The sequence below is a fragment of the Xenopus laevis genome, chromosome 5S (genome assembly GCF_017654675.1).
Source record: "Xenopus laevis strain J_2021 chromosome 5S, Xenopus_laevis_v10.1, whole genome shotgun sequence".
NCBI lineage: Eukaryota > Metazoa > Chordata > Amphibia > Anura > Pipidae > Xenopus > Xenopus laevis.
The window spans coordinates 65614370-65633206 of NC_054380.1; the positions used below are offsets into that span (position 1 = coordinate 65614370).

Below are 18837 nucleotides of genomic sequence, written 5' to 3' on the forward strand. Positions count from 1 at the left end.
AAATTAAGGTAGCGTTGCGACATCCAGGTAGAGATAGCGGACAGGCAGGAGGAGACGCGAGTTAGGAGTTCTGGGTTGAGATCAGGAGATGAGAGATAGATCTGAGTATCGTCAGCATAGAGGTGGTAGTGGAAACCATACGAGTTGATTAATTTGCCGAGGGAGGAAGTATAGATGGAGAATAGTAATGGTCCCAGGACCCTTGAGGAACTCCAACAGAAAGAGGTAGGGGAGAAGATGCTACTCCATTGTAGGTGACACTAAAGGAACGATTGGTGATGTAAGAAGAGAACCAGGACAGGGCTGTGTCACGAAGGCCAAGTGAATGGAGGGACTGGAGGAGGAGAGGGTGATCTACAGTGTCAAACGCGTCTGAGAGATCAAGCAGTATTAGTAGTGAGAAATGATTGTTGGCTTTAGCGGTTAAAAGGTTATATATAATTTATGTGAAAGTAGGGAGGGGTGTGTGTATGGGTGCTGGGTTTTCATTTGGAGGGGTTGAACTTGATGGACTTTGTCTTTTTTCAATTGATTTGACTATGTAACTATGTGTCTGCCTTTACTGCGTATACACAGACATATACCCTACAAACTGTCACAAAGGGAGAGTTTGTGGCCACACACAGCCATTTGCCAAAGTCTGCAACTTTGTCTACTGCCAAGTATGAATTGAGCCAAAAAAACAAACACACCATCAGTTGCAAAAAGATCAAAAACAGCCATGCACCATCAGTTTCCAGAGTGCAGTTAAATCAACTGCAAGACAGAAAGAAAGTGCCATACAGTATACTGTGTCATTTACCAGAGAGACAAAAGCAGCCACACTCCATCAGTTGGCATTTAGACAAAATCAGCTGCATGTAGTGAACTGTCCGATAGGTTGAGAAGATTAATGTAACAATTGCAGTCATTCAGTCTACAATGGAAAAAAACATCAGAGAAGCAGATTAATGAATTTATAAAACCAAAAATGTCTTCCTTAAGGTGCTTTCCTAGAAGATCTCTGTAAAGCTTTTAACTGTGTAGAAAATGAAAACACAAGCACAGAATTTTGAATTATTATTATAAACATATTTGTATATTCTGCAGCGCTGTACCATAAATGGGTGAATTCATTGTCCATGTAGATTACATACAAAAACGACCAATAACCAGGTAAACTGGACCCTGTCTAAAAGCCAATATAAACTAAACACTTAAAACATATTTTTGTGGCATGAACACTGTACAATTGAAGGCTACATTCACAAAACATCAAGGGGCCGATTCACTAACTTTGAGTGAAGGATTCGAAGGTAAAAACTTCGAATTTCTCCATAGGCTTGGCTAACTTTTTTTTGATCGAAGGATATTCCTTCGATCGTTGGATTAAAATCCTTCGAATCGTTCGATTCGAAGGATTTTATCGTTTATCGTTATCGTTCGATCGAAGGAGTTATCCTGAGCACTAACACCCTACAGAGAGTCATTTGATGACTCATGGCAGGTGAACACGTTCTGCTAAATTGATTGCATTTGATAAATGTTTAAATTTGTTAACTGACAGCCAGGAAGGTTTGGACATATGGGGAAAATATCAGACTGCTGAAAATGTATCAGTTCAGTATTTGGTAAATTGGCCTCTTTAGTATTTTCATTTCACAAATAGGATACAAGCGAAATCATTTTATATTTATGATTGTATAACTAGCAACTGTTTTGAAACACGTTACCATTTTTTTTTTCTCCAACCAAACATTTTTGATCAGATACTCTACTTATTGGCCAAGCACTGTATCCAGCTATATCCGTTCATCCTAATGAATTGAATGAATCTGTAACCAACTGAGGCTTTTGTTAGAAACACCCCGAATGGCATATATGTTACCAGTTATACAGAGAATGTATCTGAGACACTTTTACAAATGTAGCAATTTCTTTTCCCAACACTTGAACTTTAGTCACATAATATTGGTTGGGTACTGCATTACACAAAAATTACTTCATTTACCCCAATCATCATATTGCCTTGTGCCTAATAGAGTATGAAATCCAATAATGAGGTCTTATTATGACTGTCTCATAGGAAGTGATGAGATGCTGTAATAAATGTCTGTGTGTAAAGCTTTTCTGGTACAATCGCTGTTAATGGCCTGGCAAGGGAAGATTAAAATTGTTTAATGCCTGACCGTGAAAAGAATCACTAGGTATTTTATGCAATACAAAACCATTATATGAAATAGGTGCACTGAACAAATAGTAGGTAGGTTATTTCCTCTCTTTCTATGTACAGGTATGGGACAAATTATGGAAAGGTCATCTCCCATAGACTCCATTATAATCAAATAATCCAAATTTTTAAAAATGATTTCCTTTTTTTTTTTCTTCTAATAATAAAACAGTACCTTGTACTTGATCCACACTTTACCTTATTGGAAGCAAAACCATCTTATTGGGTTTATTTAATGTTTACATGATTTTCTAGTAGTCTTAAAATTACGAAAAGACCCGTTATCGGGAAAACCCCAGGTCCCGAGCATTCTGGATAATAGGTCCCATACCTGTATTACAAAAATATTCTTAAGCAACAAGATAAGTGGAGGACAAGGAAAATAAATGCAAACTAACTTATCAGAGGATTGTGTTATATATGGATGGGAAGGATTCATTTTTATTGTCATCTTGTTCTTTTGTTTTCTTGTTTTGGTTTGCAGTTGTCATTTATTATCTTAAAAGGATACTAATTTATTACCATACATTTAAAATGATCCTTTATTGGATGATAGAACTGTAAAAGATGGCCACATGTTCCACTGTAAAGATGGTAATGGGTACTATCATTAAAAATGTTTTTATTCTGCTTTTTATACATTTTGCAGCATTTAACAGAATTACAGACTTTAATCCCATCACTTCCTTCGTCAATCGAATTGTACTGTAACAGTCACATTATCTAGTACTAGGGCTAGTTTCATCAGGAGACATTTAAGGCAAGGGCACATGGAGAATTGGCTCTGCTGCTCTCAGCCTGCATTTTTTTTAATAACGGGTTTGTTTCTCCTTTAAGCCACATAATAAACCGATGCACTTGGTGGATACCAATACACACACACAGACCTTGAGCTGGTCAGAATACTAAACATTGTACCTTAATGCTCATTAAAGGGGTTGTTCATCTTTAAAGGGATACTGACGCTAAAAAAATACTTTTTAAAATATGAAAGTAAATTAATGTTGATTGATGTATTTGTAAATAATTTTTACTTGATATTCCTAAACCTGACTGTTTTGCCAACCTGAATGTCCTATCTCAGCCTGTCAGTTAAAGTTTCTAATGCTAATGGACTTCTGCTGCACAAATATGGCAGCCCCCCTCATAGATGAGCACGGGGAGTCATATGGGTAATGTAAAAGCTTTGAGCAAATACTTTATGGCAAAAAGTTGCAAACAAAGCCAATACTATGATAGATGTAAAAATGGTTTAATTTCTGGTGTCTGTATCTCTTTCAATCAACTTTTGGTATGATGAAGAGATATATTATGAGACAATTTGCAATTGGTTTTCATTATTTGTTTTTGTGTTCTTTAGCTTTTTATTCAACAGCTCTCCTATTTGCAATTTCAGCAATCTAGTTACTAGGGTCCAAATTACCCTAGCTACCATTCATTGATTTGAATAAGAGACTGGAATATAAATAGGAGAGTGCTGAATAGAAAGCTGAAAAGTTGAATAGAATTTGCCATTCTACAAAATACTAAAAGTTAATGAACCACCCCTTTAGCATGGCTCTAAGAAACTAAAGGGAAATGCAATCATTTTTGATGAATCAATGTTACTTTTGAGAAGGGAAAGGAAGATTACTAAAAGCAAGAAAGCTTTAAGTTTTGCATAATGTCACATGTTTAGAACACTGTTTCTCAATCTGAAGATCCTCTGGACTCTTTGCTCCCATTGCACGGCAGTTGCTTTTACATCATAGTAAAAACCTGTCATTGCATTGCAGTTGTTTTGGTACAACTATTTATTGGAGAACATGATATTAATAAAAGATGTGGTTTGCCAATAATTACGCTATCTTATGATATTATTTCTTACAGGCTTTTATATATGTTTTTTTTCATTCCCAACTGCTGCAAAGTTTGGTTGAGTTTATCCCCAATCACATGATACCACAATAGGCATCCTTCAGGAGTCTCTTGTAAGAGAATTATAATATTATAGAAGTGCCGCATTTCACTCAAAACACTTTATATTAAGGCAGTTTTAAAGCATGTTAGACCTTTATAATGAATTCTAGTTATATTAGCCTGGCTTCCTCACCAGTACTTGGGAGTAGGAGGTTCAAACTTTGTAATTCAGATATTGATATCTCATCCTATTCTGTTTGAAATTCCAAAGCCACCATTGTAGAACTTCCCTTACCTTTGCTGAATTAATAGCCTGTTTGTGCCTGGTGTATTTTGATATGATGCATAGTTGCTACAAAAGATATAGTTTCTTTTCAAATCAGTCTCATATTTTCTGAACCCTCCTCTGCCCTGTAACTTTGCACCCTTTGGCACGTGGTCAAGTTAGAAAGATTAGAGTCTGCTGAAGGAATTTGATTTAGTTTCTGGTTCTGATTTCTAGAAAGATGATACTTTCTGAATAAGATGAGCTTAAGTTTCATTCATTTCTTAGGATATCATGTGTAGCATTTTCTGTGCAGTGCTTTGGTACAATATAACTTGTTTAGTGTAGTCTAATAGAAATGTGGTTGTTCTTAAATCAAACCATGCTAAAAACTTTAATATGTAGATTATTTGAGCCTAAGTTAGCTGCCAGTAATTTAAGACATGGTGGCACAGAGGAACCCATTACTGCCTTACAGTGCTGGGTTTCTGGGTTTGATATTAAAAGGGCACTATCTGCATGGGATTTATATCCATGTTTGCTTGTGTTTCTTCTGAGAGCTCTGGTTTTCTAAAACTGAACAAAAAAATGTACTGGTTAGTTAATTGGCTTTTGTAAAATATACGGTTGTATATAAAAGTTTGTGAGCCCCTTAAACTTTTTATATGAATGTGACCAAAAATATTCTCTAATTTTCAAACAAGTTCTCAAAATACATAAGGAAACATAGTTAAACAAATGAAACAAAAATTATTATATTTGGTCATATATTGAAAAGGAATTATCCAATAACATATCTGCCTGGGGCAAAAGTAAATGAATTGTGCTGTCAGTATTTGGTGTGACCCCCTTGTGCAACAGTAACTGCAACTAAATGTTTGAGGTAGCTTTTGATAAGTCCTGCCCATCACGGAGGAATTTTAACCCATTCTTTCATATAGCACAGCTTCAGCTTTTGGGTGTTGGTGGGTTTCCTCACATGAACAGCTTGTTAAGACTTTCCACAACATTTCATTTAAGCCAAAAAGTTATATCCTTATTTGTCCATATGATCTTTAGCAAACTGTAGACAGTCAGCAATATTTTGGGAAAAGAGCAGTGACTTTTCAAAGTAACATAGTTAAATTGGGTTGAAAAAAATCAAATTCTATACACCCATATCTATAATAACTATAGAATTTAGTATCACAATAGCCTTTGATATTATGTCTGTCCAAGAAATCATCCAAGCCACTCTTAAAGGTGTTAACAGAATCAGCCATCACAACATCACTCGGCAGTGCATTCCACAACCTCACTGTAAAGAACCACCTACGTTGCTTCAAATTAAAGTTATTTTCTTCTACTCTGAAGGGGTGGCCTCTCATATCAATTTTATCTTGCCTTATAGCTTTTTTTGCATGATTTATTGGCCTCCTTGTACCTTATAAATGTTTCGGCTGTCCCAGCTAAGTTGAAAGCCTTAAAAGCACGCCTTTTCTTACCCACCAACACCAACACTTCTATTGAACCAAAAAGGTTTTGCTATCCAATGACATTCCTTGCTTACAAGGGGAATATACTGACATGTATATTTATTAAGCAAAATAGTCTTTGAAGTCTATTTCAAAGACTTCCCATTTTTGTTCTGTGTTTAACCCTTGTTTGTTCTGCATTTTCCACTTAATATGTTGCAGAGATGCCCTTATACTGTCAAAGTTTGCAAATTTAGTGTTTTAGTTACTCCCTTGCTCCCATTGTTTCTGCAACAGAATCTCAAAGGAGACCATGTTATGATCACTATTCCCTAAATGCTCACCCACAAAAACGCTACAGATGAGTTCAGTATTATTAGTTATTACAAGGTCCAAAAGAGAATTATTCCTAGTAGGTTCTTGAACCAGCTGGAATAAAAAGTTGTCATTCAGCATTTACAAACCTACTAGCTTTTTCTGTCTTGGCAACCCCATTACCCCAGTCAATTTCTGGATAATGGAAGTCACCCATAGCAACAACTTGGCCCAGCTGTGAAGCCGCTTGTATCTGCAAGAGTAGCTGGGCTTCATACTCGACACTTATACAAGGTGGTTTATAGCAAACACCAATGATAATTCTCTTTGTAACATTTTGCCCAGTCAAAATCTCTACCCAGAGGGATTCTACACCCTCACCAGTGCCAGCAATGGTTATTTCTTTAGTGCATGGCTTTAATTCAGGCTTTACATACAAACACACTCCTCCACCCTTTTTAATCCCTCTGTCCCTCCTAAAAAGGGTGTAACCATTTAAATTGACAGTCCAGTCATATGTTTCATCCCACCAGGTCTCAGTGATGCCAATAATATCATAATTTTTAGAGCATGCAATTAATTCTAGGTCTCCCATTTTGCCTGACCAACTCCGTGCATTTGCCAGCATTTTGCATTTTCACCTTGCTACCCTGCCGTACACACTATTGCTGTTCAGTGTTCTCCTGATGGTGGACTCATGAGCACCAACATTCGTCAATGTAAGATAGACCTTCAGTTGCTTAGAAGTTACCCTGGGTTCCTTTATAACCTCTCTGACTACCACTTCTGGGTAGGGTAACAACTGTCCTGAATTTCCTCCATTAGTACACAATCTGTCTCACTGTTGCAGTCAAGACTCTTTACCATATACAGAGATATGATATTTATGTATATAGATGGTATAGCTATATATACCAGGCTTTAAAACTACTCAGGCTAATAATGACTTTGTATAATACTTATTATTGATAGTGAAAACATACTGTATATTGATACATATGCAAGAATAGGTATGTTACCTCTCCGTAAGGTTATGAGAAATACTTTGGGGGTTCCTTATAATGTTGTTTGTGGAGTACAGGCTTTGCAGCCCAAGCTGTTGTGTGATAGGTAACAAATCAAATCAGTGTGACACCTTCATCAAAGCTGAGGTGAAATAATGATACATTCACTCTTTCACTCAAAATGTTTATTTTGGCTAAAACAAAGGAAAAATAAATTGTATAGCAGGCTTTTAAATAAAGCATGTGACTTAGACAAGCATCCATATTCACTGTAGGAAAATAGGTGCATCTACAGAATCTGCTTTATGTGTAGATAGTAAAACATTATTTGTCAACCACAAAAATGTGTACAGCAGTGCTTCTACTATTTTGAAATTATGCATAAAGCGATTTACATTGTTTTTCAGAACACCTTTACGGATGTTAATGGCATATCTAACTGGATAGAGAATATTTTCCTCTCTCATGGTTCGCTACTGGCAAAGAGTTGTCAATCTGCAATGCTATTGGCACATCATGATTCAGAGCTTCAGTCAAGGGCTTTCCAATACGGAAAACATATGTCTATCAGTTACAAGGTCTGTATTTGGGTTAAAGGATTCCACTCCTTTGGCCTCTTATTCTCTTGCTTATCTGTTTCTTTTTTGTATGCATTCTGTGTTTCCGATGTATGTATGCCTTGAATTTACAGCTTTGTGGAAAGTGTTGGTGCTTTTTAAAAACTAAAAAATATTAGGGCAATTTGTTAGAAGAATTATTATATGAGCATGCACAAATTTTGAAGTTGTTTTTAATAAATATGAATGTGACTCATTATGTTAACCAATCCACACTTTTTGATGATTTTAATATTTTGTGGGTGAATACAAAAACAGGTCAAAATATTTCACAGCGATTGTGAGGGCATGCCTACCAGAATCACAGTCTGATTCTGTAAATGTAGTTCAGGAAAATGTAATGCAATGATCAGCACAGGATGCTCCAAGTCCAGCAAGGGTCTTTTTGTTGGGCTCCTTGCCTCCAATAGTGCATCTGCTGGATTGTCCAGCTGCCCCCTGTAGAGCAAATTACATGCATGGCCTGCTGGCAACTATTCCTCAGTGGTGTATTTAAACCAGCAGCAACATGTCTAAAACCAGTGGCATAACTCTTTGTACCCAGGTGTGTTTTCTCTATACTACCTATGCTATCTAGTTTACAGTGTCAGCAGTTCTATTTTTTTTTTTTTTTGCCTGAAGACACTCCCTAATGCAAGTTTGGCTTCAAATGTGGCCCCAGTGCAAGTCAATGAGTGTCAGCGTGTTTATGCCTTGTAAAGTACTTTGTACATTTGTTGTGCTATAGAAATAAATAAATATACAATACAAATTTGCCCTGTGTGCCATTGCTATTGCAGAACTCTCTACTGCCCCCTGTGATATTTATTTTAGATATTCTGTAGAACTGCCTAAACAAACCTAAACCCTTCAACCTGTTCAGCTGTTGCTGTTTTACTACACAACACAAAACTACAATTTTACAACATTTCTTTGAGTAAAAAAGTGTCTATGAATCCATTTCCCAGTTTTGGCCGAAAAGTTGCAGCCTACATGTGTTTCACATTCTCGTGTCATTCCCTATAAATAGAATTAAATAGAATAGAAATGTACAAATTTTACTATTAATTTATGATACGGTGTAGGCAGTAGTACTTATGGCAATTTGCAGTTAGGATTATTTGGCCTTGAGGCTATAATAAACCACTGATGTCCGACCCTGATTCTGCAAGACACTTAGGGGCAGATTTATTACGGTTCGAATGGTAAGAGTAAATTTTCAAATTTTTTTTTTTTTTTTTTTTGTCAAAACTCACAAATTCTAATTTTAAACCACCAACTCGAATTTGAATTCTAATGTGAGATTTATCATACCTTGACCCTAGAAACCGTTTGAATATTTGAATGTTCATGTACAAGTCAATGGCATTTGTTGAACCTTTTAAAGATGTGAATTGCCTTCCTGACATTCAAGGTTTTTTTTCAGAGGAAAACTCCATTTGATTCATATCCGATTAGAATTTTCTGATCTTTCTTAATCAATTGAATGTTAGACGTTTGAGTGTTTTCTTAAATAACCTCCCATTCAAGTTGTGAGTACATTCCAATTTATTAGGGTAAAAAAATAAATAAATCTGCCTCTAATTTCCTGGTGTACCAGCATACCTAGTATGCCTATAATTTCTGTTTTTCCACAGGACAAAATTACTAAATAAATAATTTCCATTACTTAATATATTTTTTATTTATTTTTTATTTTTTTTGGATTGAAATATGTAATTTTTTTTGTAGATCTCATGCTTAGAATTTTTTGGTTATTGTGTCTTAATTAACATACAGTAACACTTATTAGCAGCATGAATAGAAAAATAAGCAAGTAAAATGAAAATATAAATTCAAAGCCCCAAAATCAATCTGTTTTTGACTGAGAGGGTCAGTTTGGTGACCTGATATCCACATGCATGCAGTCTCAGGCGAATAAATCCGAACACCCTGCGAACTATAACATCGAGACCAACAAAAAAGTTGCTTAGAATTGGTTATTCTAAAAACAAATATAAAAGTTAGCTTCCCCAAGCTGTAATATAGCAACTTGCACCGTTTACAGCTCTATCTCGTGGATAAGGGCACAATCTACAACACAGACCTTCAACAGGGTAAATTAAAAAAAATGTAACCGCTTGTCTACAACAGAACATAGTATCTGTGACACTAGCTGTCAATGACATGTGTGTTTTAGGTTCCTACATGCTATGCTATGGGAAAAGCACTTTATCTAGCAACACATGATACCAAGGAATGCTGTCATGGCCAGCAATAATAGAGTTAAAACAAAAGTTCATATGTATCTATAAATCTGTTTCACCTTGTGGGATTTAGTTGAATTGCAGTGATTTTAAGTTCAAGTGAAACTGTTTGTCCCAATTATTGTTGTTAAAGGTAATGGAGCAGAGCAGATTCTCATTTCATAATTTATGAGTGATTTTATGTAGAGGAGCACTCTAGTGATGTTTTCCCTAATGTTTTCACACTCTGCCCAGGAGCAACTTCAACTCCTCCATGTGTCCGCTACGGGTGTTTGTGTTCTATTGCCAATACAAAATGTGAAACCTAAGCAGGTGCTTTGGATCCTGTGGAATAACTCAAAAACAAAACTCAAATTTATCCCAACAGAATGGAATTGGTTTGTGACCAAGATGCAGTATTTGTCTACAGTTAAATCCGTCCCTATAATTATGATTTATGCAATTTTGCTTAGTATACACTAGACAATCCAGTTTAAATATAATTGCAAGTATTTTATTAAATGGAAAGCTACACCTCCACTCGGTGGATGCACTGTTAGATGTAAATAACGGGGTATGTGTTGGAAAGTTTGTCTAGTTGCCATAATTACAAACTGATCCAGGGACTTGTTGCAGGTGGGGCTGCAGCTGAATATCTCTAGATTTGTCTAAATGGAATGCACACATTTTGGCCAAATCTGAATAAAAATGTCACATGTAAGGTAATGTTTAGTATGTTAAAGAATGTCCACTACTTAGCAACTATATATATTTTTATATATATATATATATATATATATATATATATATATATATATATATATATATATATATATATATATATATATATATATATATATATACACACACACACACAGATGCAGCCACTTGGATTTGTGTGTTAAATGCGTCATGACTCAGGATTAATTGAAGAAACTGTGTTATCTAAAGTCATCTTAACTCATTTAATGCTATTAACCTTTTCATTAGCATACCAAAGCACCATTGTTCACAATGGTGAACGCTTTAATTAGATGGGATGCTGTGATGCAATTTTCTGTATTAAATGGGAAAAGTGGGATATCTGAGTTTAGTTATTCTGTGTCAAACACACACACAAACCAAAGTGGCTTCATCTGTATATATATATATATATATATATATATATATATATATATATATATATATATATATATATATATATATATATATATATATATATATATATATATATATAAAGCATCCCCTAACCAGTGCACTCTTAACCCGATGGCCAACCGCCTGGGTGCAGGTCAAAAAGGAAATGTAATCAATACAAAAAAGCCGCACTCCTAGGTCTTCTTTAAATAAAAAATGAAAAATGTATTGATTCAACGTTTCGGCAACAACACACGTGCCGTCTTCAGGAAGGTGAACAATACAAAATGCTGCTCGTGCTTTTAAAGGGGTTAAAATGGCGCCAATTTACCATGGGTGACGTCATCATTGAGTGTCAAACATGTCAGAGATACAATCAGTGTAAAAAACTAAAGAAATCAGGCTCCATTGACACCATAGGAGCGAAAGTGTTAAACTAACACCATTCATCAAGGTGTTCAGTGAATAGTGGCGACATAAACATGTGTCTAGTGATTCCATCAACAGTGAGCGCCAATAACAATATCAGTGCCTCGGTGTGATTAAATGCAAGGAAAACATACAGCTTTCAGGAAACGTTGCCCAATTATCCCAGCAAATATACAGGAAGGTACACTTACCCCAGCAGGATCAGAAGAGGAGGATGCGATCGCTCTTGTTGCCCCTTGTCAGCACTGTGCGCACCAGACATTAGCTGCCCGTGTCATTCCCTCATTAGCGCATCAAAAGCCGGCCTCTCACCTCAACGTGCTATTCCCCTGCTCGTGCGTGTATTAGGCTCAGCCCCCATCACCAAGGGAACCGGACGCTAAACAGCTGGGCAAGGTACTATTGGAGACTGAGGAGGGACTCGAAATTCAGCGGCATCCTGCTGCATGCAGTGTCAGTTAGCATAGATCCCTCTGGCAACACGTAGACGGGTCTCGCCTCCCGTCTTCACATGCGTCAAATGGAACTATCACCCAATTACTTCAGGTTATTCAACCTTATTAAATCTTCTCCTTGTACCTGCCTCAGTAATGTCACGATACCCGCAGTGGCACGGAGGTCCGGGCTGTCCAAGTCTGTCTGTCACCAGGGAATGTGAACAGCCCCAGAGTGCACAGTGTAACGTGGGCTATTTCCCTTCAATCCACTCTTAGACCCTGCCTGGGGTTCCCATGCACCTGGAAAAAACAGCAAAAACAGGGGAAAAGAAGGGGAAAAACATGTTATATATATTTACAAACACACACATCAAAGACAGGGGGATGTATGTCCAATCCATTATGTAACTATCATCAGGACAGAAAGGAAGAATTCTTGTCACAGGGCAACAATGTTTCAAAGTCTGCTTGTTCGTGTCAGCATATGATCCAAAGCCCAAAGTCACTCACGAATATCAGCCAATCCAACTAGGGGTGTCTACGTAAATAATAGGTCACCCCTCCGGAGGAGTCACCCTCCACGACAGTCTGTATACCCTTCAGAAAAGGGGTAATGTACAAAAGGCATACACAAGTCCATACTGATCTCCAGTCCAAGTTATCCCATTAGTAAAATGGTGACATGGGTAATGTCTCATTGAGCCCTTTCGGAGCTAAGGTGTCCAGCTTGAAGATCCATTGTGACTCCCTTTGCACTAACATTATTTCCCTATTTCCTCCCCTGCGTGGAACAGGCACATGATCAATGATCATGTGCCGAAACTGTGGTAGAGAATGTTTGAATTTAAGCCAGTGTCGTGCTACTGGTTGATCCGCTTTCCCGGATGCAAGAGCCATGCGTAATGCGCTTCTGTGATTGTTCATCCTCTCTCTGTACACTTACCCAGGATGCTTTATTGAACCCTGACTTGAGTACAAAGAGGGTCCCTCCTGATTTGTTTTTTTCAACACAATGGACTGAAGTTAGTGGTGAGATGAATAAAGCCTTGCAAAACCGGTGGGAGATTATACAGGCAGATCAAAACTTACCTTTTGCCAATTAAGCACCACTATTGGCCTACAAGAGAGGACGGAATTTGGGAGATCTTTTAGTGACTAAAGATGTATTTGAACCCGCAAAAACAGGGACTACCTGGTTGGATAGACCACTTAATATAAGGATATCCTTATATGTCTCAAAAGGTGTGGCCCAATTAGTAGGGACAAACTTCAAACCCCTATTTAATAATCTGCTCTCACCCATCGTCAAAATGTGGCTAGAAAGGTTCACCACTATATCTTCCTCCTCCCTCTGCGCGGGGGTTTGTCGCTTGTTTTTCTTCCCTCCCCTCCTAAGGGTGCCCCTCCTTCTCCTGGATCTACAGGTAGCTGGGGGTTGCTGTCTAAAAAAGGCCGGGTGGAAGTAGACTGATTCCCTTGGTCTGAATCAGTGGATTCTCCAGAGCTATCAACTGTAATAAGGGAGAAAGGTTTGTATCTGCGGGTGGTACCCCTTGTTTTATACTCCGGAAGTCCCAATAACCACTTCTCACATCACAGGACTGGGGCTAAATTGGACATTAGATATAGGTTGACATGTACCTCTGATCACGTGGTTTACATAGCTTGGTGCCCTTGTGGACTTTACTACGTGGGCAAAGCTGGGACCACGTACAGAGAGAGAATGAACAATCACAGAAGCGCATTACGCATGGCTCTTGCATCCGGGAAAGCGGATCAACCAGTAGCACGACACTGGCTTAAATTCAAACATTCTCTACCACAGTTTCGGCACATGATCATTGATCATGTGCCTGTTCCACGCAGGGGAGGAAATAGGGAAATAATGTTAGTGCAAAGGGAGTCACAATGGATCTTCAAGCTGGACACCTTAGCTCCGAAAGGGCTCAATGAGACATTACCCATGTCACCATTTTACTAATGGGATAACTTGGACTGGAGATCAGTATGGACTTGTGTATGCCTTTTGTACATTACCCCTTTTCTGAAGGGTATACAGACTGTCGTGGAGGGTGACTCCTCCGGAGGGGTGACCTATTATTTACGTAGACACCCCTAGTTGGATTGGCTGATATTCGTGAGTGACTTTGGGCTTTGGATCATATGCTGACACGAACAAGCAGACTTTGAAACATTGTTGCCCTGTGACAAGAATTCTTCCTTTCTGTCCTGATGATAGTTACATAATGGATTGGACATACATCCCCCTGTCTTTGATGTGTGTGTTTGTAAATATATATAACATGTTTTTCCCCTTCTTTTCCCCTGTTTTTGCTGTTTTTTCCAGGTGCATGGGAACCCCAGGCAGGGTCTAAGAGTGGATTGAAGGGAAATAGCCCATGTTACACTGTGCACTCTGGGGCTGTTCACATTCCCTGGTGACAGACAGACTTGGACAGCCCGGACCTCCGTGCCACTGCGGGTATCGTGACATTACTGAGGCAGGTACAAGGAGAAGATTTAATAAGGTTGAATAACCTGAAGTAATTGGGTGATAGTTCCATTTGACGCATGTGAAGACGGGAGGCGAGACCCGTCTACGTGTTGCCAGAGGGATCTATGCTAACTGACACTGCATGCAGCAGGATGCCGCTGAATTTCGAGTCCCTCCTCAGTCTCCAATAGTACCTTGCCCAGCTGTTTAGCGTCCGGTTCCCTTGGTGATGGGGGCTGAGCCTAATACACGCACGAGCAGGGGAATAGCACGTTGAGGTGAGAGGCCGGCTTTTGATGCGCTAATGAGGGAATGACACGGGCAGCTAATGTCTGGTGCGCACAGTGCTGACAAGGGGCAACAAGAGCGATCGCATCCTCCTCTTTTGATCCTGCTGGGGTAAGTGTACCTTCCTGTATACTTGCTGGGATAATTGGGCAACGTATCCTGAAAGCTGTATGTTTTCCTTGCATTTAATCACACCGAGGCACTGATATTGTTATTGGCGCTCACTGTTGATGGAATCACTAGACACATGTTTATGTCGCCACTATTGTATTGATTGTATCTCTGACATGTTTGACACTCAATGATGACGTCACCCATGGTAAATTGGCGCCATTTTAACCCCTTTAAAAGCACGAGCACCATTTTGTATTGTTCACCTTCCTGAAGACGGCACGTGTGTTGTTGCCGAAACGTTGAATCAATAAATTTTTCATTTTTTATTTAAAGAAGACCTAGGAGTGCGGCTTTTTTGTATTGATTATATATATATATATATATATATATATATATATATATATATATATATATATATATATATATACATCCATAGCAAAAAACCGCACTACCAGGTCTTTATCCAAGTGAAAAGAAAATTTATTAAATATACGACGTTTCGGCCCTGTTGCTCGAGCCTTCTTCAGGTGGGTTACACAGTGAAAATAACACTCCAATTTAAACCTAAAATGGCGCCAAACAAACAATCAAGCTCACAATGATGACGTCATCCCCCTCAAGTGAAGGTGTATATATACTTAGCAGTGTCCAGCCGCCGCTCTCTATGGTGTGTGTACCAAGTGCTTGTGCGCTGTCCATGCGGCGAGTGCTTAAAATGTTACAATAAGGTGCTCATTTATTAGTGCTTCTAAACGCCCAAAACACATCCTCATACGCGATGTAACACCAGGGACCGTGCTTACCAAAGAAGGGATCCGAAGCAGCGTTGCTCTTGTACGTTCATGATATCACCTGTGTAGGTAGGAGACATGTTCCAATGGTATGACGTTATACCTAACCGACCTTCTTAACGCACCTCGCCCTTTAGCAGACTTACCCCTCCTTGCCGATCCATGTATCGGTCATGACTCCGATCTTTACCAATAGGCCACGCCCCCTAGAGACCGCGGGTGTGTTTGAAAAAACCGATACCTTTCCTTTCACACTGAGCCTCCTTGTTAGCCGGCTTCCGTGCAGCGCAACTCTTGGACTAGGGATGTAGCGACTCGTCACAGTCCCCTTCCATGTCGCTGCGCTGTTTTGTGAGCCATCATATCTCAAACCACACCAAGGTATAACGGGAGCTAGAGGTATAAGGTATAACCCAGGTCTCCTGGACGTGTACCAACCTATATATCAGAGCTAGGAGGGAACTGTGTAACTTTGGGCTGTTTCTACTGATTCCTCAGGTTAAACGTCTGGAAACAGTCTTCCCTATCCCAGGCCTTACCTTCAAAGAGACGCTGCCTCTCTCCCTTCCCTGGTTTTTCGGTGCAATACGACAGTGGTCATGGATTCGTAGTGTGTGGTCCTGGTGCTGTGAAAACTAAAAACAATAGAAGCAACAAAGGTTAACAACCTATTATGGGTTAAAATCACCCAGCCATAACATTACAAAATCTACGTGTCCTTATTTTTTGCAATAAATACGTAAACAGTCCATCTTCCATCCTCCTTCCCATTCTGATTCGTGCCAATTTCAATGTGAGCAGGTAAGCCATAGTGTTGCCATTTAAGTACCCTTTGCACAGGTGACTAAGTTCTGGTCCGGATATCGGTAAGTTTCCCTCTTTGGCCTACTCTAGACACTGGATAATACAGGGGGGTAGGCTCTGATCCGTCTACACGTAAAAATGTCCTAGTCATAGGAATCTCCCCGAGGAGAGATAACAGAGTAACTATAGATGTAACAATTATCGAATCCGAGAAGTCCAAATTGGCCAATCCAGGTAAGTTATATGTAGAGAAACAAAATGATACCTATGTGCCCTATCAAATGGGCAGCTTCATTAACAGTCTGATCCTCCAGTCTCCAGTGGGAGTCCAACACCAAAAAGCGGCTAGGTGAGAGCCGCATATCAAGCAACAGAAAAATGCAAAAATTACAAAAATATATAAAAAATGAATACTGAAAAAGGAAAAAAGAGGAAATTTTTTATCCACAGTGCAAAGATGAAAAAATGGAAAAATGAAAAAATGAACCAATGAGAAATTCCACAGAAGGCGACAGGGATCACAGTGTCTCTGAATATAGGACACCAAGGGAGGGAATATTTCCCTAAGATAATACGTCAAATTCTAGTCAATTAATAGAAATGAGACATGGGCAGAGTCTCGTTCAGCCCCTTGGGGGTAAGGGTGTCCAATGTAAAGATCCACATGCTCTCTCGCTTTAATAGTAGGGCCTCTCTGTCCCCCCCTCTTCTTGGAGCTGGTACATGCTCTATATTCATGTGTCTAAATTGTGGGAGTGAGTGTCCCATTTTAAGCCAGTGTCTAGGTACTGGCTGATCGGTTTTCCCTGTAGCTAGGGCACTTCTTATAGCACTACGATGATTATTCATGCGCTCCCGATATGTGGTTGAGGCTTTGCCCACATAGTGCAAACCACATGGGCACCATGCCATGTATACCACATGATCGGAAGTACAGGAAACTCTATGTTGTATTTATATCTGAAACCCGTCCGTGGGTGTACAAAATGTGTGCCCTGTAGCATCCCCCCACATGTCAGGCAATTTGAGCATTTGTAGCATCCGGGTTTTAGTGGTTGATTCAGCCAAGTCCTGCCCACCTTCGGGCTAGTAGATAGATTTTTTACTATCAGCATGTCGCCCAAATTGCGACCTCTTCTGTACCCACATATAGGTTTTTGTTTGCCATAGAACGGGAGATCCCTATCCGTGTTTATAATTTCCCATCTGCCGCCTAGTGCCCTCTTAATTTGTGGGGTAACTTCGGACCACTCTGTTGTAAAAATAGGATCCGGTCCTTTTTTGGGCAAATTACTGGTTGTCTGTAGCAAATCATCTTGGTTCCGGAGGCGTGCTCGTTCCAATTGATCCCTGATCAAGGTATCTGAGTATCCTCGCATGGCAAACTGTTTAGTTAATGTCAAAAGCTGTTCTTCAGCCGTTTCTCTGTTGGAATTATTCCTAATGATCCTCAGGCATTGGGAGTACAGGACCCCTCGGGACATATGAGGTGGGTGGTGGGAGTGGGCATGAATTAAGCTGTTTCTATCTGTCGACTTCCTGTATAGAGTGGTACACATTTTGCCATCCTCCACATAGATACTCACGTCAAGATAGTGTATTATTTGTTTGTCGTATGTCATCGTCAGCCTAATGGGGGAATCAATCTCATTTAGCGTTCTATGGAAATCGATGAGCTCCCTCTCCGTGCCTTTCCATAGCAGTAAGCGATCGTCAATATAACGTTTGTAGAAGGAAACATGAGCGCCCCCTCTAGGGAGTAGGTGCTGTTCTTCATAGGCCTGCATGAAGAGGTTGGCGAATGAGGGAGCAACATTCGATCCCATAGCAGTACCTGAGATCTGTAAGAAAAAGGCATCGTTAAACTCAAAGTAGTTGTGAGTGAGGACCAGGTCCAACAATTCTATCAGAAACTCAATGGGAGGTGGACCTTGGTGATGTCTTATTAAGGCTTCCCTGCACACCGCCACCCCACTTTGATGAGGAATGACCATGTACAAGCTGGAGACGTCCATCGTCACTAAGAAGTAATCTGTCTCTGGGACACTCACTTCTCTGAGTAAGGTGAGTAAGTGGGTGGTGTCTTTGACATAAGAGCTCATTTTTTGTACAATGGGTTGTAAAAATGAATCAAGATATTGAGCCACAGGTTGAAACAGGGAATCAATAGCTGAGATAATTGGACGCCCGGGGGGTGTCGTTAAAGACTTGTGGATTTTTGGTAAAGAATAAATAAACGGTGTTCGAGGATACTCAGTGGACAGGAAATTACTGGTAGATGTATCTATCCATCCCGCCTCTAGTCCTATCTGTATTAAACCATCCAATTTATTTTTATACATCTTCGTCGGATCTCCCCTTAAGGGGGTATACGTG

The 18837-nt window shown here is 39.3% G+C and overlaps 1 protein-coding gene across 1 annotated transcript in view; it reads left to right on the forward strand.

Moving 5' to 3' along the window:
• LOC108717949 (all trans-polyprenyl-diphosphate synthase PDSS2) overlaps positions 1–18837 on the forward strand; it is a 137516-nt gene that overhangs the window by 94627 nt on the left and 24052 nt on the right. Inside the window, exon 6 of the mRNA XM_018265407.2 lies at positions 7554–7724. Within this exon, the coding sequence (XP_018120896.1) occupies positions 7554–7724 (171 nt within the window). The remainder of the gene's footprint in view (positions 1–7553; positions 7725–18837) is intronic.